Source organism: Salmo salar, chromosome ssa16 (genome assembly GCF_905237065.1).
Source record: "Salmo salar chromosome ssa16, Ssal_v3.1, whole genome shotgun sequence".
Classification (NCBI taxonomy): Eukaryota; Metazoa; Chordata; class Actinopteri; order Salmoniformes; family Salmonidae; genus Salmo; species Salmo salar.
In genome coordinates, this window is record NC_059457.1 from 46591611 (window position 1) to 46616234 (window position 24624).

At 43.8% G+C, this 24624-nt stretch overlaps 1 protein-coding gene across 3 annotated transcripts in view; it reads left to right on the forward strand.

Annotated features, from left to right (window-relative positions):
• Window positions 1–614: 614 nt before the first annotated feature.
• Window positions 615–24624, forward strand: part of LOC106574041 (inaD-like protein) — a 119509-nt gene continuing 95499 nt past the window's right edge. For 2 of the 3 annotated variants that reach the window (XM_014149560.2, XM_014149559.2), the window contains exons 1-7: window positions 624–764; window positions 1125–1184; window positions 1373–1551; window positions 3345–3527; window positions 5924–6063; window positions 6835–7036; window positions 22952–23080. In XM_014149560.2, the coding sequence (XP_014005035.2) occupies window positions 1163–1184; window positions 1373–1551; window positions 3345–3527; window positions 5924–6063; window positions 6835–7036; window positions 22952–23080 (855 nt within the window). In that variant the 5' untranslated portion in view covers window positions 624–764; window positions 1125–1162. Of the gene's footprint in view, window positions 765–1124; window positions 1185–1372; window positions 1552–3344; window positions 3528–5923; window positions 6064–6834; window positions 7037–22951; window positions 23081–24624 lie in introns of all 3 variants that reach the window. The other variant, XM_014149556.2, reaches the window with a different exon arrangement.

Sequence of the window (24624 nt, forward strand, 5' to 3'; positions counted from 1 at the left end):
CGTTTGTTTATTCCATGTGTAACTATGTGTTGTTTGTGTCGCAGTTGTAAATGAGAACTTGTTCTCAACTGGCCTACCTGGTTAAATAAAGGTGAAATAAAATAAAAATAGTATGCAAAAACAATGTGTTAATGCTAGCTAGCAAATCAGTTTCTGTATCGCAACAGCTAGCTAACGTTAGCTAAATAGAACAGTAGCTGACTCATTTAAGTTGGCTAGCTACTGACTGTAGCTAGCTGACTCACTGAAGTTAGTGGAACATTTCGAGAAGCTCATTTAAAAGTTTTTTTATGGAGTTATTTGATATTCAGAACCTACACATACTTAAAACAAAAGTTTAGTTCTTACATTTAGACTAGCTATGCTAGCTCGCTGGACTGAAAGAGATTATGTGCACCTGCTGATTGTAAAGCAAAGCAAGTGTTTGCTAACGTTAACTACATCTCTACATTTAGATGGCTCTCACAGCTTAAACCTTGCTCACAAACAATGTGATAGTTGAGTGATTTTTGTGGAGCAGTTTCTCCAGTTCGTTATTTTTCTCTCGCCCCACTGATTCTTTTAAAACTTTACATCCTGGTTCAGGTAAGGGGCGGGTTCATTTATAAACTTCCGCTGTACCGGTAGGGTGGAACAAAATCATATCTCTTCCTACTAGCTAGATAATTTAGTAACTAGTTAGTTAGTTTTGTCTTCTTTTGGGTTTAGCTAACACATTTGTTGTGGTTTGTTAACTTCAGACATCTGTGGCATTGTGTTACTTGGTAAATATAAACTTGGCTTAGCTTACCTGTCGAAACTTGTTTACCACTGGCTATGTAAATAGTTAACCCATGCTAATAGCTTGCTGACAGAAGGACAATTGTGTATTTCTCACAAAGATTTGAACGTATACTTCTAGTGTTGTATTGTGAAGTGTTGCAAAAGGGCTGTATTGTGATGATGCTTAGCCAACTTGATGGACCCAGCTCAAAAGCAGTACCACTTTGTACTCTAGTAATGGAGGCGATCACTAATTGTTCTTGATAGGCCTTTTATTCGATGCATTGTCATCTGCCTAAAGATGATTAGAATTGTTGTTATGAGCTTTGTTTTTCATGTAAACTTGCCCTGCTTCCTCACAGGCTGTATCACAAAGATACTCTGAGACCGAGTTAGGACAATGTATGAAAATGTCCCAACAGGTACATTTAAGTCAGCTCCCATTATTGAACTGTTTTATGAACTGTACTGGATATAAATGTGATACAAATGAACTTTTCCATAATAAACATAGTTTCTCTCTGTGTGTGTGTGTGTGTGTACGAGCACATGGGGCTGTGTGTGTGTGTGTGTGTGTGTGTGTGTGTGTGTGTGTGTGTGTGTGTATCAGTCTCCACAGTGGAGCGCCAGCAGGTATTGCAGGCTTTGGAGCGGCTGCAGGCCAAGATGGCCCAGAGGGAGGAGTGGACCCACAGTGAGAGGCTGGGGATGCTGAGGGACGCTCTACAGAGCCCACTGCTAGGACACATCCTCACGCTGCAGCATTCAATCAAACAACTCAAAGACCAGGTAATGATGGATACCTGCAGAGAAAGGGAAAACCTGCTATAAAGACCCATGGCTTGTGAATAGCACATAGGAGATTTCATTAGTGAGGGAAAGGGGATACCTTGTCAGTTGTACAACTGAATGCATTCAACTGAATTGTGTCTTCTGTATTTAACCCAACCCCTCTGAATCAGTGAGGTGCGGGGGGTTGCCATAATCAACATCCGTGTCTTCGGCGCCCGGGAACAGTGGGTTAACTGCCTTGCACAGTGGCAGAACGACAGATTTTTACCTTGTCAGCAACCTTTCGGTTACCGGCCCAACGCTCTAACCGCTAGGCTACCTGTCACCCCATGTGGCCACTTATGATTATACTATGATTAAGCCAACTGTTCTGCTATTATATGTGGGCTTACATGCAGCAAGACAATGATCCGAAACACACAATCAAGTCTACATGAAAATGGCTAAAAAGCAACACATTTGAAGTTTTGGAATGGAAGTGAAAGACTAGACCTAATCCTAATTGAGATGTTGTGGCAGGACTTGAAATGAGCAGTTCATGCTTGAAAACCCACAAATGTTGCTCAGTTAAAGCAGTTCTGCATGGAAGAGTGGTCCAAAATTCCCCCACAGAGACGTGAGACTGATCAACAACTACAGGAAGTGTTTGAGTCATTGCAGCTAAAGGTGGCACAACCAGTTATTGAGAGTAAGGGGGCAATACATTTTTGACACAGGGGAATAACTTTGTTTATGAAATTAATGAAATAGGTATGTCATTTGTGTTATTTGTTCACTCAGGTTCCATTTATCTAACATTACAGTAGGTTATGGTTGAAGATCTGATAACATTCAGTGTAAAAAATATGCAAAAGTAGATAATTAGAAAGGGGGCAAATACTTTTTCACAGCACTTTAGCAAAAAATAAACCTTGTTTTGGAATATGTAACATTTCAGATTGTGATGAAATGGTAAAACCACTCAATATCAGTGTGCTTTAAGTCTACAGAAAAAAGCATTCTAAACCTTTCACTTGCGCTTAAAAGGAGGCATGGGAAAAAACACCCAGCCACACTCGAATTCATTTGTATTCAGGTTGCATTGTTATTGACGTAAAAAAAAGAACCCTTACAATAAACAATCCACATGCCAAATTAAGATAATGGCAATAACCAATGCCTGCCTTCATATTCTAAGTGCTGCGAAGGTCAGCCGAGTGTCTATGAATGCTTCAGGTAAAAACGTATGGCGTGATAGCAAGGCGGAGGTGGCGTAGCGGCTTTTCTGTGCATCTATCAAGCTTTAATATCTACTGGCGGGGCATGAGTAAGTGCCTTGTCCGAGATGTATTGATGAAATGGTGGGGAAAGGCTGCGCCGTCAGCCCGGGCTAAATAAGCAAGGAGACTGATAACTTTCCACAATGTGAGTCATTAATGCATTACCTGTTTGGGACCGGCCAGAGCTGCTGCAGAGGATTTTATTCCCCCCCCCCCCCCTCCGAGTAGCGCTAATCTGCACCCCATTTTCCTAAAGTGGGAAGATCGTATGTGAAAGAATGTGGCTTATGGTTGTTGGTGAACGAAAGCAGCTTAGAATGACAGTGTTTCCTTGGGAACTTTTTTTTGTGTGGCTTTATCGAATTAGATGTCTCTGAACTATCTTAGTTGACAATCACATTGAATTAAATTATTCTACTGAATTTTTGTAAACAGTAAACAAAGCAGCTCTGCCTTAGCTTTCTTTGTATCCTCCTCCACTGTGAAATGACACACCAAACCTCCCTCTCCTCCTCCTCTCCTCCCCCCCAGCTGAACTGCATGCCTCCAGACACCTGCAGTGATTTCAGCTTCTCTAGGAAGGGCCAGCTGATTGTCAGTGCCAGCCGCCCAGCCAGCAGCCTGTGCACGTCCGGCCCCGGCTCTGTGTTGTCCAACGGCTCGGCCTTTGCCTCCCCCGACCAGCTCCAGAGATGGTTCTGCACCTCCGCTAAGGTGGGCGGCTGTACCGGTTCTGCCCACACACACCGTCCACCTGATGCTATGGTCACAGCTAGCTAGGATACTCCACCGTGGAGAGATGATGGTTTTAGAGTAGACTGTCATTTGTGTGTTGGTGTGCTGTAATTGGTGGATAATCAAGACAATATGGGTTTAAATAGTTTAACCTGGGTGTTTTATGTAGGCCAAACAGAGGTTTAATGCTTTTAATTGTTTTACTGCATCAGGGATAGCGTACACAGACGTTTCAGCTTTACAGCCTTCTTCAGTGTATAGGTACAATTTTCTTTCATTCAAAACAGCATTCATAAAGAACAACGGATAAGCAGCTGGTGCTTTTAATCAGGGTTTCCACTCATCTGCCAATCCAACATATTGGTTAAATCAGATGGGGTCAAAGAGAGAAAAGAGGGATTCATAAAAGGATGCTTCCCCTGTAGATCGTGTATCTCTTGTAGCACCATAAGGAAATGTTTTAACTTTGTATGCCCTCAGACTTCTAGTACCTATAAGATAAAGTCATGTATAACTTGCATTACTAAAGGAGTTATTTATATGTTACTGTTCTTGTAATAAGATTTATATTAGAAAAACATCCCGCGCCTTGAATGTACGTCTTGGAGAACATAAATCCACTTTTAGACGTCAAGATATCACCTGGCCAGTTGCAAGACACTTTATAGAACAGAATCATTCTATTAATGAATTGCGTTGAGTCGGGATGGAAAAAGTTCATCCAGCACGTAGAGGAGGTAACTATGACAACAAAATACTGTGGCTATATAAATCACATTCTTTACCTCCACACGGTTTAAACAAAGAATTCGATTTCACCTCCTTCCTATGAGCCACATTTAGACTGTTATACAAGAACACTGTCCATATCAGATTTTGCATTTAGTTTATGAGTTGGCTCCACATGTTTATGAATGGCTTTGCCTGATGTCCTTTGTGGTGGGCTATCTCATGAATTGATGTGATGTATTTAGGTGAGCAGACATCTGGGGCAATTGATTTGTGAGTTGTCCTTCGTGCCTGCTCCCATAACCTATAATTCTGTATCTCATTGTGACTGTATACAGTTAGGGCAGAAAAGCCACGTCCCTGATTGGCAGATGAGTGCCAACCCTGATTAGAACCACCTGCTGCTCATCTGTAGTTCTTTACAAATGCTGTTTTGAATTAAATAACATTGTACCTACGCACTGAAGAAGGCTGTAAAGCCGAAACGTTTGTGTACGTTATCTCCAATGCAGTAATATCTATATATTTTTAAGAATGAGGTAAGTTTTATGCGACATACACCTCTTTTTGTTTGCCTGAATGTGTGCGTTTAACGCACCAGCCAAGCTTCTGGGAAAGCGCCAAGGTTCCCTGTTGATTATGTAGGCCTACTGCTGTTCGTGGAGATACATTCACCGGACAGTTTATTAGGTGGCTTGCTATATAAAGCTGGAAGACAGGCATCAAGGCATTCAGTTACTGTTCGATTGAACGTTAGAATGGGCAAAACGAGTTAACTAATCGACTTTGAGCATGGTATGAACGTCAGTGCCAGGCGTGCCGGATCCAGTGTCTCAGAAACTGACACCCTCCTGGGCTTTTCACGCACGACAGTGTCTAGGGTTTCCAGAGAATGGTGTGACAAACAAAAAACATCCAGTTAGCGGAAGACCTGTGGGCGAAAACCGCTTGTTGATGAAAGAGAATGGCAAATTCTGCCAGCTAACAGGCTGGCCACAAACAGACAAATAACGGCGCAGTACAACAGTGGTGTGCAGAACGGCATCTCGGAACGCACAACTCGCCGATTCTTGTCACTGATGGGATATTGCAGCAGACGACCACACTGGGTTCCACTCCTATCAGCTGAAAACAACAAGAAGAAGCAGCTCCAGTGGGCTCGCGATCACCAACCTTGGACAATCGAGGAGTGGAAAAACATTGTCTGGTCCGACAAATCCCGGTTCAGGATTTGGCGCAGGCAGCATGAGTCCATGGACCCATCCTGCCTGGTGCCAACGGTACAGGCTGGTGGCGGTTGTGTACCGCCGTCCAATATGCAGCAACTGTGTGATGCCATCATGTCAGCATGGACCAACATCCCTGTGGAACGTTTCCGACTTGTAGAATCCATGCCCGAATAATTCAAGTTGTTCTGGAGGCATAGGGGGGTCTGAACCAGTACAAGATGGGTGTACCTAATAAACTGGCTGGTGAGTGTAGCTTATAAGGTTTTCCCTGGGTATTTGCAATGTGTAGATTTTGACCTGATTTCAGATTTTTCCCCCACCAATGCAATTTGAGTGTTTTTAGATTTTTATTTGAAAGTTTTGACTGTGATGATTAATTCATGACCTATTTATTCACTGTGTCTTCTTGTGGTGTAGGGGAGGCAGACAGAGCACATCAGCCTGCCCAAGCCTTCGTCTGGGGGCCTGGGCTTCAGTGTGGTGGGCCTAAGGGCCGAAGGGACAGGGGGCCACGGGGTCTTCATCAGACAGGTCCAGCCTAGGAGCATCGCACACTGGTACCGCCTACTCTCTCACCAGCTCCTCCTCCTCAATCTCTTTACCAAGGCCAACACAATCTTAGTCAAGGATATCTCATGCTGATTTAGAATGTTTGACAGCTCGTATTAGAGCCCCTTTTAAAGGAAACATTACACATTTATTAGCATGCATGCACTCAACAATCATAAATGCTTCTATCAGCTTATGTTAACAACAAAGAGTATGCAGTGACATTTGTAATTAAATTAGCACAGCTTGTAAAGGCACTGCCAAAAATGAGATAAACAGACCACATACCGTTCTAGAAAAAGTGATATGAGCAAAGATGAGATAATCTTCTAAAAATACTTCCTGGTTCAGTAAACGTTACATGAAAAAAAGCATACACTTCTTGGTAGCGACTCCTGTGGCGGGCCGGGCGCATGCACGCTGACACGGTCGCCAGATGTACGGTGTTTCCTCCGACACATTGGTGCGGCTGGCTTCCGGGTTAAGTGGGCGTTGTGTCAAGAAGCAATGTGGCTTGGTGGGTTGTGTTTCAGAGGACGCACGGCTCTCGACCTTCGCCTCTCCCGAGTCTGTACGGGAGTTGCAGCAATGGGACAAGGGGGTCAAAAAAGTACATACATTATAATATAGAAAAAAGTGTATATATAAAAATACACTTTTTGGGTCTTCATGCTCTTTGGGATCAAGGCGGGGTTACTGTAAAAATACTTTGCGACCATTCTGATGTACAAATTGCTTTATAAATACATTTGATTGATTTGTGTTCTGTGTGCCGGTAGGGATGGGCGCATTCAGGAGAACGACCAGATCCTGGTGATCAACGGGACGCCCCTGGACCAGAGTGTCACCCAGCATCAGGCCATCGCTCTTCTGCAGGAGCCTGGGGACAGGGTGGATCTAGTGGTGGCCAGGGACCCTGCAACCATCACACAGCATACACACACCGCCCCGCCCCCACTCCCACCTGGGCCCAGTCACAAGGTAAGGGTGGAGCACACATTTATGTATCTCAGTATGAAAATGTTTTTATACTGCCATGTCATGGTGCTATCAATCAATTAAGCTAGCATGGTGCTATTAATCAATCAAATGTATTTTGTAAAGCCCTTTGTTCATTGGATGTAATCCTTAGAATAAATACTTTTAAGGCATTGCGTTTTCACTGTTTTCAGTGTTGCATGTAGGACTGTGACGATCATGGAATTTGAGAGAACTGTAATTGTCCAACCAAATGACTGCGGTGTCTGTAATAACCGTTTGGAACAAAAAGTAAAACATTTACACACATTTTCTCCTCCTCTCCTGACTGCATGTGCTGCCATAGAAATATAATTAATAAAATTGGGAATCCTATTCAAGTCAATGATGGCTTAAGTGTGGACTCGCAGCCATGGATGCAATGAAGAGGTAAATCGGTAGAGGTCAATAATAGAACACAGATGTTACATTGACCAGATTGGCACACATTCAACAATCTGATCTAACAAAGTGTCTGTTTTCGCTGCATAACATGTAGAAGCTGTCTCTTTTCAGCTAAATGCTAACTCCTGTTTATATACAGTAAGCTGGTTAGCATAGCTAGTATACAGAAATGGGTGGTGGTAGTCAGTCGTTTTTAACTCCAATGTAGTTGATTGGTAAAGATGGCATGAACATGTTTTGGGGTTGACATCCATACAGGCGTTATACTCTGATTTTTACCTTAACATAATGTGAAATACACATATAACTAATAGCCTAAATGTAGGCAAATGTTACAGAGGGACAATGAGGAGACTCTGAATCTTTCCCCCACACGTTTCCATGACAATTCCATTGTTTTTTAGAAGCAAAGCAGGAAGTAGAATATGTGCTAAAATATTTGTTGATTCAACTCAACTGACAGTACAAAAAATACATTCCATTGCATGAGCACATCAGTTGACATCATTTGAATGAACATTCTACATTACCATGGAAACAATTGCATCACAATATCAGGCAGTCATTTTGTGTTTGCCAGGGTTAAAGGTTCCAAGTCTGTTCTATTCATTCTATTTCTCTGTGTGCTGCTGCATTGTGGGAGGCATTGCCTAGGCAAACAAAGTCTAGTTTGCTTGTTTTAGCAAGGATCAACAAAGTTTCATCACGTTGTTAAGAGTCCATGTTACGGCAGAAACGGACACAACCACACGAATGCCTGGCCATCCTGTCTTCAGTTAGCTGTTCGTTCCACACAATTGTATTTTTAAAAAACTGTTATGATTATTATTTTAATTTCATGACAGTCTTGATCCATAACCGTCAGTTATATGGTAATTGTGCCAGCCCTGCCTAGTTGCATGACACATAATCCGCCATTTAAGTGTCTTTTTTTCAGTTACATAAGTAGGTTGAGATAAATTCAGGAAATCCGTCCTTCTCATTGAAAAGTTGTCGATTTATTGTGGTACATTTTTTGTATATATATTTTTTTCTCTCATGGTCTTCTGGTCAATGTTTTTAACCAGACCAATAAATACAAGTACTAGAAAGGAGTATGGTCCAGAACAATGCCCTGGGATTTCTGGCTGCACATCAACTCGTGTTGTCTACTGACCTCTTGCCATTTGACTTATATGCAGTGGTCAATAGGTCAAAGGACATTGTTATGTTTAACTTTGTCATAAAGGCTATTTCCTGTCACTCAAAACAGGCACTTGACCATCACTGGAGACTAACGTTTGGAGGTCAGTTTTTAGGTGACTACTTCTGATTTGAAATTCATATTTATGCAGTATGGTACCGGACTGTGGGCTGTTGACATTGAGTGTATGATGTTGATGTCCTTATAGCCTATAGGAAATTAAGCTAGTGCTTCATTTGCAGGATTGCCCTGACTATGTATTTAAGTTCTACACAATTATATATTTTTTAAACGGTTATGACTGTGATTTTAATTTCATGACAGTCTGTCCAGACAGTCTGTCCAGATCTGGAATGACAACAGTATCACTTGTCTCCAGGGGTGTTTTGACTGTACTATGTGGGAAGTTTTTGAGAACAGCTCTGATCTTGATGAACTTACAGATGTTGTTTCAGACTATGTAAACTTCTGTGTTGAGTCAGTTGTGCCAACTAAAACCTGTAAAATCTTCCCTAACAATAAGCCTTGGGTATCAAAACATCTCAAATCACTACTTGATAGGAAGAAGGCAGTTTATGCTGAGGGTGATAGACAGGCTGTAAGAGATATACAAAATTAGATCAAAAGACAGATACTGGTGGACAAGGAGACATACAAGCAAAGGGTGGAGAGGACCCTCTCCTCAGGAAACTTGAGGGTGGCCTGGCAAGGGATTAAATCCATGGCTAATGCCCCCACATAGACAGGGGAAAACCCAGTGCTGACCTTGGGGGATATGAGGGCCAGAACATGGCTAATGCCCCCACATAGACAGGGGAAAACCCAGTGCTGACCTTGGGGGATATGAGGGCCAGAACATGGCTAGTGCCCCCACATAGACAGGGGAAAACCCAGTGCTGACCTTGGGGGATATGAGGGCCAGAACATGGCTAGTGCCCCCACATAGACAGGGGAAAACCCAGTGCTGACCTTGGGGGATATGAGGGCCAGAACATGGCTAGTGCCCCCACATAGACAGGGGAAAACCCAGTGCTGACCTTGGGGGATATGAGGGCCAGAACATGGCTAATGCCCCCACATAGACAGGGGAAAACCCAGTGCTGACCTTGGGGGATATGAGGGCCAGAACATGGCTAGTGCCCCCACATAGACAGGGGAAAACCCAGTGCTGACCTTGGGGGATATGAGGGCCAGAACATGGCTAGTGCCCCCACATAGACAGGGGAAAACCCAGTGCTGACCTTGGGGGATATGAGGGCCAGAACATGGCTAGTGCCCCCACATAGACAGGGGAAAACCCAGTGCTGACCTTGGGGGATATGAGGGCCAGAACATGGCTAATGAACTGAATGTTTTCTTTTCAAGATTTGAATCAGACAATTTTGTGTCGGAGGTAAAACAAATGGAAGCATCATTACAAATGTTTGAGAGGGTTGTTGTTAAACAGGCTGATGTTTTGAAGTAGTTCAGGGGATGTAACGCACACAAAAGCCCAGGCCCAGACAAAATAAGTGGACGTGTTAAAGTACTGTGCTGAACAATTGGCTGGTGTTTTTACAGACATTTTCCAATCCTCGCTCGACCAGCAACACGTGCCAGTATTGTGGAAAAACTCAATAATTATACCCATTCCTAAAGCATCTAATCCCTCTGTGCTGAATGACTACCACCCTGTCGCCTTGACATCCTTAGTAATAAAATGCCTTGAGAAAATTATGAAAAGTCATGTTCTCGGCGACACCCAGAAGCTCCTCGACCCGTTTCAGTTTGCCTATCAGCCCAGCAGAGGAGTTGGTGATGCCATTCTTACTCTCCTCAACATGGTCTATAGACATCTTGAGGGAGCCAAATCCCATGTCAGGGTTTTGTTGTTTGACTTTTCTTCTGCCTTCAACACAATCCAGCCTTACATTCTGCACAGAGACTCATTTGGGACTTCTCCTAATATGGGGGGCTGGTTTTGTGGCTGGTGGACTTCCTGAGCCAGAGGTCACAGCAGGTCAATATAGGTCCCCACGTGTCAGACATACGCACCACTATCACAGGCTCTCCTCAGGGATGTGTTTAGTCCCCACTCCACCACCAACACAGGCTCTCCTCAGGGATGTGTTTAGTCCCCACTCCACCGCCAACACAGGCTCTCCTCAGGGATGTGTTTAGTCCCCACTCCACCGCCAACACAGGCTCTCCTCAGGGATGTGTTTAGTTCCCACTCCACCGCCAACACAGGCTCTCCTCAGGGATGTGTTTAGTCCCCACTCCACCGCCAACACAGGCTCTCCTCAGGGATGTGTTTAGTCCCCACTCCACCGCCAACACAGGCTCTCCTCAGGGATGTGTTTAGTCCCCACTCCACCGCCAACACAGGCTCTCCTCAGGGATGTGTTTAGTCCCCACTCCACCGCCAACACAGGCTCTCCTCAGGGATGTGTTTAGTCCCCACTCCACCGCCAACACAGGCTCTCCTCAGGGATGTGTTTAGTCCCCACTCCACCGCCAACACAGGCTCTCCTCAGGGATGTGTTTAGTCCCCACTCCACCACCAACACAGGCTCTCCTCAGGGATGTGTTTAGTCCCCACTCCACCACCAACACAGGCTCTCCTCAGGGATGTGTTTAGTCCCCACTCCACCACCAACACAGGCTCTCCTCAGGGATGTGTTTAGTCCCCACTCCACCACCAACACAGGCTCTCCTCAGGGATGTGTTTAGTCCCCACTCCACCACCAACACAGGCTCTCCTCACTCTTGTACATCTTGTACACTAATAGTTGTACTAGTTCCCATCCTGACAGACACCTTGTTAAGTGCACTGATGACACTGCCTTGATCAGCCTGTTGCATGATGACAGGGAACACCATGGCCCGGTCCTAAATTACATTGTGGTGTGACCAATCACACTTAGTCCTCAATACCAACAAGACCAAAGAGATGTGCATAGACTTCAGGAAGTGTACAACACCTACCTCTGCAACATCTATCAGAGGTCAGAACATAGAGATTGTAGAGGAATACAAATATCTGGTTGTCCTCTTGGACAATAAGCTTCAGTGGAGTAAATGTACAGACCTGATCTACAAAAAGAGTCAACAGAGACTGTGCTTTCTCAAAATGGTGGGATCTTTTAATGTTTACTGCTGTACTGATTCTGTTTTACAAGTCTTTCATTGAGAGTATTTTAACTTTTTGTATTGTTTGTTGGTTTGGCAATGCCACTGTCAGCCAGAGAAATATGCTGAGAAGGATTATCACCACAGCAAGTAAGGTACTTGGAGTCAAACAGACAGGTCTGGATGAGATCTTTAAGGTCAAGGCCCTCCGCAAGGCCCCCTGTACCCGGACTTTGAACTACCACCCTCTGGGTGCAGGTATAGGGCATCCCTCGGCAGGGAAAACAGAACTAGACAATCATTTGTGCCAGGTGTGATATCCCTCCTAAATAGCTCGGGCTTATGTTCCTATCGACCCAGTAAGGCCAGCAGGCTAATGTTCCTATCCACCCAGTAAGGCCAGCAGGCTAATGTTCCTATCCACCCAGTAAGGCCAGCAGGCTAATGTTCCTATCCACCCAGTAAGATCAGCAGGCTAATGTTCCTATCCACCCAGTAAGATCAGCAGGCTAATGTTCCTATCCACCCAGTAAGATCAGCAGGCTAATGTTCCTATCCACCCAGTAAGGCCAGCAGGCTAATGTTCCTATCCACCCAGTAAGGCCAGCAGGCTAATGTTCCTATCCACCCAGTAAGGCCAGCAGGCTAATGTTCCTATCCACCCAGTAAGGCCAGCAGGCTAATGTTCCTATCCACCCAGTAAGGCCAGCAGGCTAATGTTCCTATCCACCCAGTAAGGCCAGCAGGCTAATGTTCCTATCCACCCAGTAAGGCCAGCAGGCTAATGTTCCTATCGACCCAGTAAGATCAGCAGGCTAATGTTCCTATCCACCCAGTAAGATCAGCAGGCTAATGTTCCTATCCACCCAGTAAGATCAGCAGGCTAATGTTCCTATCCACCCAGTAAGGCCAGCAGGCTAATGTTCCTATCCACCCAGTAAGGCCAGCAGGCTAATGTTCCTATCCACCCAGTAAGATCAGCAGGCTAATGTTCCTATCCACCCAGTAAGATCAGCAGGCTAATGTTCCTATCCACCCAGTAAGATCAGCAGGCTAATGTTCCTATCCACCCAGTAAGGCCAGCAGGCTAATGTTCCTATCCACCCAGTAAGATCAGCAGGCTAATGTTCCTATCCACCCAGTAAGATCAGCAGGCTAATGTTCCTATCCACCCAGTAAGATCAGCAGGCTAATGTTCCTATCCACCCAGTAAGATCAGCAGGCTAATGTTCCTATCCACCCAGTAAGGCCAGCAGGCTAATGTTCCTATCCACCCAGTAAGATCAGCAGGCTAATGTTCCTATCCACCCAGTAAGATCAGCAGGCTAATGTTCCTATCCACCCAGTAAGATCAGCAGGCTAATGTTCCTATCCACCCAGTAAGATCAGCAGGCTAATGTTCCTATCCACCCAGTAAGATCAGCAGGCTAATGTTCCTATCCACCCAGTAAGATCAGCAGGCTAATGTTCCTATCCACCCAGTAAGGCCAGCAGGCTAATGTTCCTAACCACCCAGTAAGATCAGCAGGCTAATGTTCCTATCCACCCAGTAAGATCAGCAGGCTAATGTTCCTATCCACCCAGTAAGATCAGCAGGCTAATGTTCCTATCCACCCAGTAAGGCCAGCAGGCTAATGTTCCTATCCACCCAGTAAGGCCAGCAGGCTAATGTTCCTATCCACCCAGTAAGGCCAGCAGGCTAATGTTCCTATCCACCCAGTAAGATCAGCAGGCTAATGTTCCTATCCACCCAGTAAGATCAGCAGGCTAATGTTCCTATCCACCCAGTAAGGCCAGCAGGCTAATGTTCCTATCCACCCAGTAAGGCCAGCAGGCTAATGTTCCTATCCACCCAGTAAGGCCAGCAGGCTAATGTTCCTATCCACCCAGTAAGATCAGCAGGCTAATGTTCCTATCCACCCAGTAAGGCCAGCAGGCTAATGTTCCTATCCACCCAGTAAGGCCAGCAGGCTAATGTTCCTATCCACCCAGTAAGATCAGCAGGCTAATGTTCCTATCCACCCAGTAAGATCAGCAGGCTAATGTTCCTATCCACCCAGTAAGGCCAGCAGGCTAATGTTCCTATCCACCCAGTAAGGCCAGCAGGCTAATGTTCCTATCCACCCAGTAAGATCAGCAGGCTAATGTTCCTATCCACCCAGTAAGATCAGCAGGCTAATGTTCCTATCCACCCAGTAAGATCAGCAGGCTAATGTTCCTATCCACCCAGTAAGATCAGCAGGCTAATGTTCCTATCCACCCAGTAAGATCAGCAGGCTAATGTTCCTATCCACCCAGTAAGGCCAGCAGGCTAATGTTCCTATCCACCCAGTAAGGCCAGCAGGCTAATGTTCCTATCCACCCAGTAAGATCAGCAGGCTAATGTTCCTATCCACCCAGTAAGATCAGCAGGCTAATGTTCCTATCCACCCAGTAAGGCCAGAAGGCTAATGTTCCTATCCACCCAGTAAGGCCAGCAGGCTAATGTTCCTATCCACCCAGTAAGATCAGCAGGCTAATGTTCCTATCCACCCAGTAAGATCAGCAGGCTAATGTTCCTATCCACCCAGTAAGGCCAGCAGGCTAATGTTCCTATCCACCCAGTAAGGCCAGCAGGCTAATGTTCCTATCCACCCAGTAAGATCAGCAGGCTAATGTTCCTATCCACCCAGTAAGGCCAGAAGGCTAATGTTCCTATCCACCCAGTAAGGCCAGCAGGCTAATGTTCCTATCCACCCAGTAAGATCAGCAGGCTAATGTTCCTATCCACCCAGTAAGGCCAGCAGGCTAATGTTCCTATCCACCCAGTAAGATCAGCAGGCTAATGTTCCTATCCACCCAGTAAGATCAGCAGGCTAATGTTCCTATGCACCCAGTAAGATCAGCAGGCTAATGTTCCTATGCACCCAGTAAGATCAGCAGGCTAATGTTCCTATCCACCCAGTAAGATCAGCAGGCTAATGTTCCTATCCACCCAGTAAGATCAGCAGGCTAATGTTCCTATCCACCCAGTAAGATCAGCAGGCTAATGTTCCTATCCACCCAGTAAGATCAGCAGGCTAATGTTCCTATCCACCCAGTAAGATCAGCAGGCTAATGTTCCTATCCACCCAGTAAGATCAGCAGGCTAATGTTCCTATGCACCCAGTAAGATCAGCAGGCTTGTCTCTTTTTATTGGTATGTAACTGTTATGAAAGTTGTATTGTCAATTTGTTTTGTATTTAAATGCCACTTTAAACGTGTACATGACACTGCAACAAAATTTCCCCATGGGGACAATAAAGTCAGTAAAGTAAAGTTTCTGTAAACTGCTTTAATCAATGTAGACATGACATGGAAGTCAAGGAGATGAAAGCATAGAGCGTTAGAACACGTAATGGGAAAAAATGTAGACCTAGATCACAGATTTGCCTTTGTTTTTAAAACTACGGTGAGCGATATGGTTCAATGTGCCAATATATTAACACAATCTACTTTTTTGTTTTTTTTAACTTGCTGGCGTCTTGAAACTAAAGTTGGGTTCATGTATACTCTGCTAATGACCATACCAAAAAAGAGTAACGGAGAGCAATGTACAATCCAGCAAATTTAGCAAAACAAGGAATTTGTGGTAAGTGCATGGGAGTTGCCATCTTTATGCACCTCAGCTATTGCAATCATTGGGCCTACAATCTGACAAAATGCAATACTTAACCTAACACTTTTCAGCAATGTTAATCTTGAAACTCTACGACTATAACAAGCTCAGTTTTTAGTGGATCCATTTTTTCATTCAAACAATTAAATGAGGTTTAATCGTATTATGGTTATTCGGTGTAGGGTGACCCATACTTAAGCAAAGAGCAGTGGTTATTAACAAAGCATAATTACCATTCAACTCAATAGGCTAAAATGGGTGGTAATTTACATCAGAACTGACAAGTAAAGGGAGGAGTAGAAGGAAAAGCAACACAGACTGGCTGACCCCTCTGTTTTCCTACGGACGGAAAATAAACGTGAGCGGGTGAAAACGAGACTGGGATAGATCAACACTGGGGTGATCGACATGATTAACCTGAAGCTGCGACAACAAACAGAACCAGCTCCACCCGCCACAAGTTTAATTAAATAACCCCAAAGAAAAGCCTTCTGAAATCTTTCCTGAAAAAAAATTATCGGGGGAAAAAATATGAGAAACGATTGCCAGACGCCCAAATCTTAGTTTAATGCAAAGGATACGACACAGACGAGTTAGGCTGCCTAGTTCCAACCATTATGATAATGTAGTGCCTATTTCTGGGTCATTATCGTGGGCTATTTCACTACTCCTGTTGTTTTTAATCCTGTTTGGATCAAGGCCATATCCTGCATTGTATCAAGCCTGGGCCTTGCTTTTGCCTTGTGTTTTATTCATGTGCTGTTTCTCTTGAGGTTGTTTAATGGAACGCTGGCTTAAAAAAAAGACTGATGTCTGGATTTGATTTTTATTGCCGTTTTCCCCGGCCTAACTATCTGTCACCCGAGCCAAGCTTCTACAAAAACCCAGATGCCGGCGCTGAGTCTCTTTATTAAAATGTTTAAGTGTCAGCTTGGCACCACTCCCTCTATTAGCTCTCTCCGTTCTGATTTGTCAGAAAAACCTGACAATAAATACTTAAAATGTGGGAATAACCAACTCCTGAAAAGCCAATATAAATTACATATACTGAACAAAAATATAAATGCAACATGCTTAATTTTCAAAGATTTGACCGATTTACAGTTTATGAGGAAATCAGGCTATTATAATAAATTCATTAGGCCCAAATCTATGAATTTCACATGACTGGGAATACAGATAAGCATCTGTTGGTCACAGATACCTTTAAAACAAGATACGGGCGTGGATCAGAAAACCAGTCAGTACCTGGTGTGACCACCATTTTCCTAATGCAGCTCAAAACATCTCCTTTGCATAGAGTTGATCAGGCTGTTGATAGTGGCCTGTGGAATGTTGTCCCACTCCTCTTCAATGGCTGTGCGAAGTTACTGGATATTGGTAGAAAATGGAAAACGCTGTTGTACACGTCGATCCAGAGCATCCCAAACATGCTCTATGGGTGACATGTCTGGTGAGTATGCAGGCCATGGACGAACTGGGACATTTTCAGCTTCCAGAGATTGTGTACAGATCCTTGCGACATGAGGCTGTGCATTATCATGCTGAAACATGAGGTGGTGGCGGCGGATGAATGGCACGACAATGGGCCTCAGGAACTCATCACGGTATCTCTGTGCATTCAAATTGCCATCGATAAAATGCAATTGTGTTCATTGTCCGTAGCTTATGCCTGTCCATACCATAACCCCACCGCCACCATGGGGCACTCTGTTCACAACGTTCACTTCAGCAAACCTCTTATCCACATGACGCCATACATGTGATCTGCGGTTGTGAGGCCGGTTGAACTTACTGCCAAATTCTCTAAAACAACATTTGAGGCGGCTTATTGTAGAGAAATTAACATTAAATTCTCTGGGAACAGCTCTGGTGGACATTCCTGCAGTCAGCATGCCAATTGCACGCTCCCTCAAAACTTAACATATATATTATATGTTATATATGTTATATGTGGTATTTCATAGTGTTGATGTGTTCACTATCATTCTACAATGTAAAAATAAAGAAAAACCCTTGAATGAGTAGGTGTGTCAAACCTTTTGACTGGTACTGTATATCAGATGTCAAATCGCTCTGCCGCGATCCTGTTTATTACGTGTTTATTCTGTCATTGTTTTCCGTCTGTACAGGACCCTGTCACACTGACAAATGATCTCCTCTTTCCTCTTGAGGAACTCCACAGGCAACCTGAACTCCGCACGATGAGCCCCTCTCAACCCCGATACCCATTAACTGATTCTTCCCCTTAAAAACAAATGTTCCTAATCCCTACTCTCCCCTTTAAACAAGCTCCCCTGCCCATCCAAACCGGCTCTCTAATTGTGAAAAGCTGAGAAAATATTGAGTTAGGTTGGCTTCAGGGATTCGTTCCCTTCCATGCCTGAAATGGCAGATTGTACAGTCTGTTGCTCTGGTGCATTGCTCGCTCTCATACACCCACCTGACCTCGTACTCGTCATTCTCACCGAACATGGCTTCTAGAGGTTGTTGCCGTTATCTTGAACCCTAAGTTCCTTGAAACAAGTCTGACGTTATCCCTTTCTACACTGAAATGAGAGGCCTTATTCACAGTGTCAGAGTAGGAGTTCTGATCTAGGATTAGTTTTTTTAAGTCATGATAAATCGTATTATATCAACAAGGGTGATCTGATCCTAGCTCAGCACTCCTACTCCAGAGATGAATGATCTAGAAGCCATGTTGTCACAGGCTCACAGTAGAACAGTTTTTTTATTTTCTTCCTGAAACAGAGTGCCTGGAATCCACGTTCTCATTATGGCTTTCTCATTAAAACTGTCATTAACCCAGACTCTCTGTTTGTCTAATAATTCTGTAACGTTCTCATGGGGCAGAACTGTCAATATGGAAGGACATGCAATTTTAGGACAAACCTTGTAATCAGGATAATGTTTTGTATGTGTGGTTGAGAATATCTGTAATATATTTTGTATTTCATTCCTTTAATGAAGTGTGTTTAATTCAATTTCATGATGTCTAGTGAATATTTAATGTCCTGACAATCATAATTCTGTTTTATGATAATTCAGACTCTGTTCCATTGTCATGTTAACACAGTAGTATATAAACATACCATATTTCGGTGCTACATTTTTATTTTTATTTTTTTAATTTCACCTTTATTTAACCAGGTAGGCAAGTTGAGAACAAGTTAAAAAATGAATTAGCCTAAGCCACAGAATGTCTTTTTGAATACTGTAAAACCAGCAAGTAGACATCTACTTGCTGGATGTTGAGTTTGTTGAGTTTTTAGTAGGGCTGGGAGATTTTTATATAGAATAAATTCAATTAATTCAAATGTATGATTTACTGCAATGTTACAAATTTCTATATCGCAAGAATCAAAATGTGTTTATTTTTTATGAGCGTTTGTCTTTTTGTCCTCGTCTCCTCCCCCTTCTGTGCTGTGTGCACTGTGTACCTTCCCACTCACACAGACACCAAGCCCCTCCTCCTTCTGTGCTGTGTGCACTGTGTACCTTCCCACTCACACAGACACCAAGCCCCTCCTCCTTCTGTGCTGTGTGCACTGTGTACCTTCCCACTCACACAGACACCAAGCCCCTCCTCCTTCTTTGCTGTGTGCACTGTGTACCTTCCCACTCACACAGACACCAAGCCCCTCCTCCTTCTGTGCTGTGTGCACTGTGTACCTTCCCACTCACACAGACACCAAGCCCCTCCTCCTTCTGTGCTGTGTGCACTGTGTACCTTCCCACTCACACAGACACCAAGCCCCTCCTCCTTCTTTGCTGTGTGCACTGTGTACCTTCCCACTCACACAGACACCAAGCCCCTCCTCCTTCTGTGCTGTGTGCACTGTGTACCTTCCCACACACACAGACACCAAGCCCCTCCCACTCACAACAACAAAGACGAAAGATCACGTCTTCCTCTCTGACAACAAGCAATTTCATCTCGCTCTTTGCATTTGAAGTTTGGTTCCAACAGAATCGATCTCTTCCCCCTCCAACGATAAGCTTTTTAAGTATCAACTCCTAAAATTTAGAACAGAGCAAACCCTACTAAAACGGCAGGATCAATTACCATGATTGTGAAAAATGTGTTTGTCGCCCATGGCATTGCGGTACCAAGTACTGCTAGCTGCATTTTAGTCTCCTGCTGTGCTAGCTGTCTAAGCTGTGTTTATAAATGTGCAATGACTGTAAAAATACTCATTTATATATATTTTTTTATTTTTTATTTCACCTTTATTTAACCAGGTAGGCAAGTTGAGAACAAGTTCTCATTTACAACTGCGACCTGGCTAAGATAAAGCAAAGCAGTTTGACACATATAACAACAATAATAATAATAAGGAATTGGCAACTCATTCTCATTCTGAAAAATAAGCGTCTTATCCAGGTAGGCCACTTGATTTCAACATGTAAACAGGCTGTTGTTCAAACAGTTGGAGACAGACAGGAGGGTGTGTTCATAAGTTCTACCTTGTTAGAAAACATATAGATCCAAGTTGTCTAGACCTTAAATACAGAGATTAGCTGGCTCCTAAGTAGCACATGGGCTTGTACTTGAGAGATTGTTGATGAGACCTGTGTTAATTTTCTATAATGCCTGCTACCAGAAGTTGATCATTATTAGTGAATGTGCATGGTTCTGGTTAAATTTGTGTCTAAAAATACATTTTCATAGACATAGACTTGAAAGCCAGATCAGGAATTATTTCAAAACAGCAGGTTAAACTATTATGGTAAATTTAATACAGTTATTAGTGGGTGTTATGGTTGTGGAAGGCTTATATTTAGCCTTGGTATCATTTTACAAGCCCTAAATTCATTAGGTTATTCCTGACTGTTTGAAATGCGGTGTGTTGACCATTAATTGTGAACAAAGCCTTTTTTAGAGAACTTTTTTGTTGTTGTTGATATACAGTATATATTGTGAATCACCCATAAGTTGGAAAAAATCAAGAACGTGTCTTATTTTCAGAGTAAGACATCTTCACACAGACCGTCCAAATTGTCAAACAAGTTTGATGGAATCTGTTGTTTCACAAAATTGCTTATTGAACTTAACCAAGCCTGCTTACATCTCCACTTGTAAGGAAACAGGCAACACTGAAAGCTATAGACGAAAACCAGCCCTACTGACTGTGAAGAGCCACTTCTTATCTGGGGCAATGGCTCTTAGTCTTTTCTGTAGACGGGATAAGCAGTGAGCAGGAGGGGTAGAAAAGCTTTGTCTCCCCAGAGGCTGCAGTACGTAAGAAACCACAGTAAGGTTTCATTAGATAGAGAGCAAACTGCACAGGAAGTTAACTATCAGATAACGCTGTGCAATAAGAAAAAGAGCTGCTGTGATTGCAGCCTGCTGGTTGGTTAATAAAGAGCCTAGGAGGAGACGTCGTTGTGATTAGGCTGGGGGGAGTGTGTGTGTGTGTGTGTGTGTGTGTGTGTGATCAAGGAGGTAGTAACGGGGGCTAGACAACAGGACACAAGGGATTCCCTGACCTGGACATTAATCAGCCTCTGCTGCTCGTTTGTATTTCAAACGTTTAGTGAAAACCATTAAAAGTTGGTCTGATAATGCTCCACAGCCATGCGCAGTTAGACACCATGGTTAAGTTAATATCGCAGATCACGTACACACTGATAAATAATAAGGCTCGACTCTGGCTGGGGCCAGACTAAATGTTCAGAGCTGCTTCTAGTCAATTTACCTGCTGTACCATCCTACATGTATGCACAAATGTATGCATTGTCATTGGAGATGTGATTTCCCCTCGATTTAATCAGGATTACCTGATATTTTTACCTGAAAAAAAGCTGTAATACTTACATCTGTGTTTTATCCTTAAACTGGACCAGTAGCCTTTAATCACTGCTTCTTTATTGTACCAATCACAGCCCCCCTTAGGCTATATCTTGGGTTATATCCACCAATCACGGCCCTGCTTAGGCTATATCTTGCGTTACATTGGGGGAAAAAAGTATTTGACCCCCTACTGATTTTGTACGTTTGCCCACTTACAAAGAATTGATTAGTCTATAATTTTAATGGTAAAACATGACTTAGTACTTGGTGGCAAAACCCTTGTTGGCAATCACAGAGGTCAGACGTTTCTTGTAGTTGGCCACCAGGTTTGCACACATCTCAGGAGGGATTTTGTCCCACTCCTCTTTGCAGATCTTCTCCAAGTCATTTAAGGTTTCGAGGCTGACGTTTGGCAACTCGAACGTTCAGCTCCCTCCACAGATTTTCTATGGGATTAAGGTTTGGAGACTGGCTAGGCCACTCCAGGACCTTAATGTGCTTCTTCTTGAGCCACTCCTTTGTTGCCTTGGCCATGTGTTTTGGGTCATTGTCATGCTGGAATACCCATCCACGACCCATTTTCAATGCCCTGGCTGAGGGAAGGAAGTTCTCACCCAAGATTTGACGGTACATGGCCCCGTCCATCGTCCCTTTGATGCGGTGAAGTTGTCCTGTCCCCTTAGCAGAAAAACACCCCCAAAGCATAATGTTTCCACCTCCATGTTTGCCGGTGGAGATGGTGTTCTTGGGGTCATAGGCAGCATTCCTCCTCCTCCAAACACGGCGAGTTGAGTTGATGCCAAAGAGCTCCATTTTGGTCTCATCTGACAACAACACTTTCACCAGTTGTCCTCTGAATCATTCAGATGTTCATTGGCAAACTTCAGACGGGCATGTATATGTATTCTTGAGCAGGGGGACTTTGCGGGCGCTGCAGGATTTCAGTCCTTCACGGCATAGTGTGTTACCAATTGTTTTCTTGGTGACTATGGTCCCAGCTGCCTTGAGATCATTGACAAGGTCCTCCCGTGTAGTTCTGGGCTGATTCCTCACCGTTCTCATGATCATTGCAACCCCATGAGGTGAGATCTTGCATGGAGCCCCAGGCCGAGGGATATTGACAGTTCTTTTGTGTTTCTTCCATTTGCGAATAATCGCACCAAATGTTGTCACCTTCTCACCAAGCTGCTTGGCGATGGTCTTGTAGCCCATTCCAGCCTTGTGTAGGTCTACAATCTTATCCCTGACATCCTTGGAGAGCTCTTTGGTCTTGGCCATGGTGGAGAGTTTGGAATCTGATTGATTACTTCTGTGGACAGGTGTCTTTTTTACAGGTAACAAGCTGCGGTTAGGAGCACTCCCTTTAAGAGTGTGCTCCTAATCTCAGCTCGTTACCTGTATAAAAGACACCAGGGAGACAGAAATCTTTCTGATTGAGAGGGGGTCAAATACTTATTTCCCTCATTAAAATGCAAATCAATTTATAACATTTTTGACATGCGTTTTTCTGGATATTTTTGTTGTTAATCTGTCTCTCACTGTTCAAATAAACCTACCATTAAAATTATAGACTGATCCTTTCTTTATCAGTGGGCAAACATACAAAATCAGCAGGGGATCAAATACTTTTTCCCCCCACTGTATATCCACCGATCCCTGCCCAGTTTAGGCTATATATTGGGTTATATCCACGAATCATTCACGCTGTCTTCTCTTTATCTCCTTCTCTTCCTCTATGGAGCGTCCAGGAGCAGTGGGGCCACATGGAGGAGATCGAGCTGCTGAACGACGGCTCGGGCCTGGGATTTGGGATTGTTGGAGGCAAGGCCACTGGGGTGGTGGTGAGGACTCTGGTTCCAAACAGTGTGGCTGACAAGGTACAATACTGGACATTACATACACTCTAAACAATCAAAGCTAACAGACAAAGCAGTCTGCTAAGACTGGTACCTGGGTTGTGTTCATTAGGCACTAAATAGAAGAAAACGGTCTAATCTGAACTGGTCCAATAAGACAGGGATTTTCAAACTTTTCTTGACCAGGGACCCATACTCCGGCAAACTGGCGACACAGGGACCCCCATCGTATGTCAGCAAAAAATGATCACTTCTTATCAGGTGAATGATAATGGCAAGTAGAAGTAATCAACATTTTAAAATGAATAGATTTGGAACCAGAGTCCTGTTTCAATATGAAACTGTCTACCACAGTTCATTGGAAGAGGAAGTGTAAACTCTAACATAGTCTATTACCTAGAAAGGTATCTTGGTGGCGTAGAGAAAATGTTGCTGTTGTAAAGCACATTTTCTGCAATATATATTTATTTATTTTTATCTGAGAGACAATTTAGCAATTTTGAAGTTCATTTCCAGCAATTATCTATAGTTTATCATGGAACTGAGACTATTTTGCAGTTTTAAAGCACATTTTCTGCAATTCTATGCATTTTGCCATGGCTAATACTGTGTTCCTCTGCTCAAACAGTCCTCCGCAGTAGGCCTACTAAACCATTACATACTCAGGGCTTCCTTCTCGCTCTTCCTTCTGATCCTTTGGTAACAGACCGGTCATCCCCTATGAATAGTAACCACCAGTTTAGCTGAATTAATGCTGAGCGTGTCCCACAAAGGGCTTAGTTACATTATAATAGCCATTGAGCCGGAGGGAAAAAAATGATCACCTTGTAAGGGGATTACATCCTGGCTACACAGAGCACGCTAGGCCTGCGTCCGGCTCGAAGGACCCCTTTTCTGTTCGCAATTACAGAGATGTTCGCGAAAGGTTTATTCACAGATGCACAAAGTCCCTGACACAGCCGATGCTCATTTCCAAACAGACCCTTTCTTTTCTTTTCCCACTCAACGCTTTGCTTTTGTCCTTCATTTTGTGAGCTTGGGATGTATTCAGTTATTCAGCGAGTTAACATGGGAACATGTCATTTGATTTGTAAAAAAAAACTGTTTGTCGGTTATAACCTTTTATAAGAAAGTGTTATCCAAGAGTGATCTGGATTTAAAAAACCTTGTCCCTTGTTTCTGAAACCGCTTTGCACCACTCCTCTCTTTTTCTTTCTCTCTCTCGCTCTCTACCCCTCCCTCCTTTCCTTTTCACTCTCTCTCTCTCTCTGTCTACCACACCCTCCCTTTCTCTCTCTCTCTCTCCCTCTGTCTCTCTCTCTTTCTCTCTCTCTCTCTTTCTCTCTGAATGTCCAAGAGAGCCCAGGCTGGGCAACAAAACCCTGCTTGTTCAAAAGGCACAGTGCAGCATTTCACACATCACTGGATCTTATGCTCCAAAAAAGCTGTCAAAATTGGGGCTTTGTTAGACCCTGGCGTTTCCCATTTCAATGTTTAATGGCCAGGGCTGGCTTCAATGCGCCCCCGTTGTCCCATGCACAGACCCAGGGAGAGAAGTTGGGGAG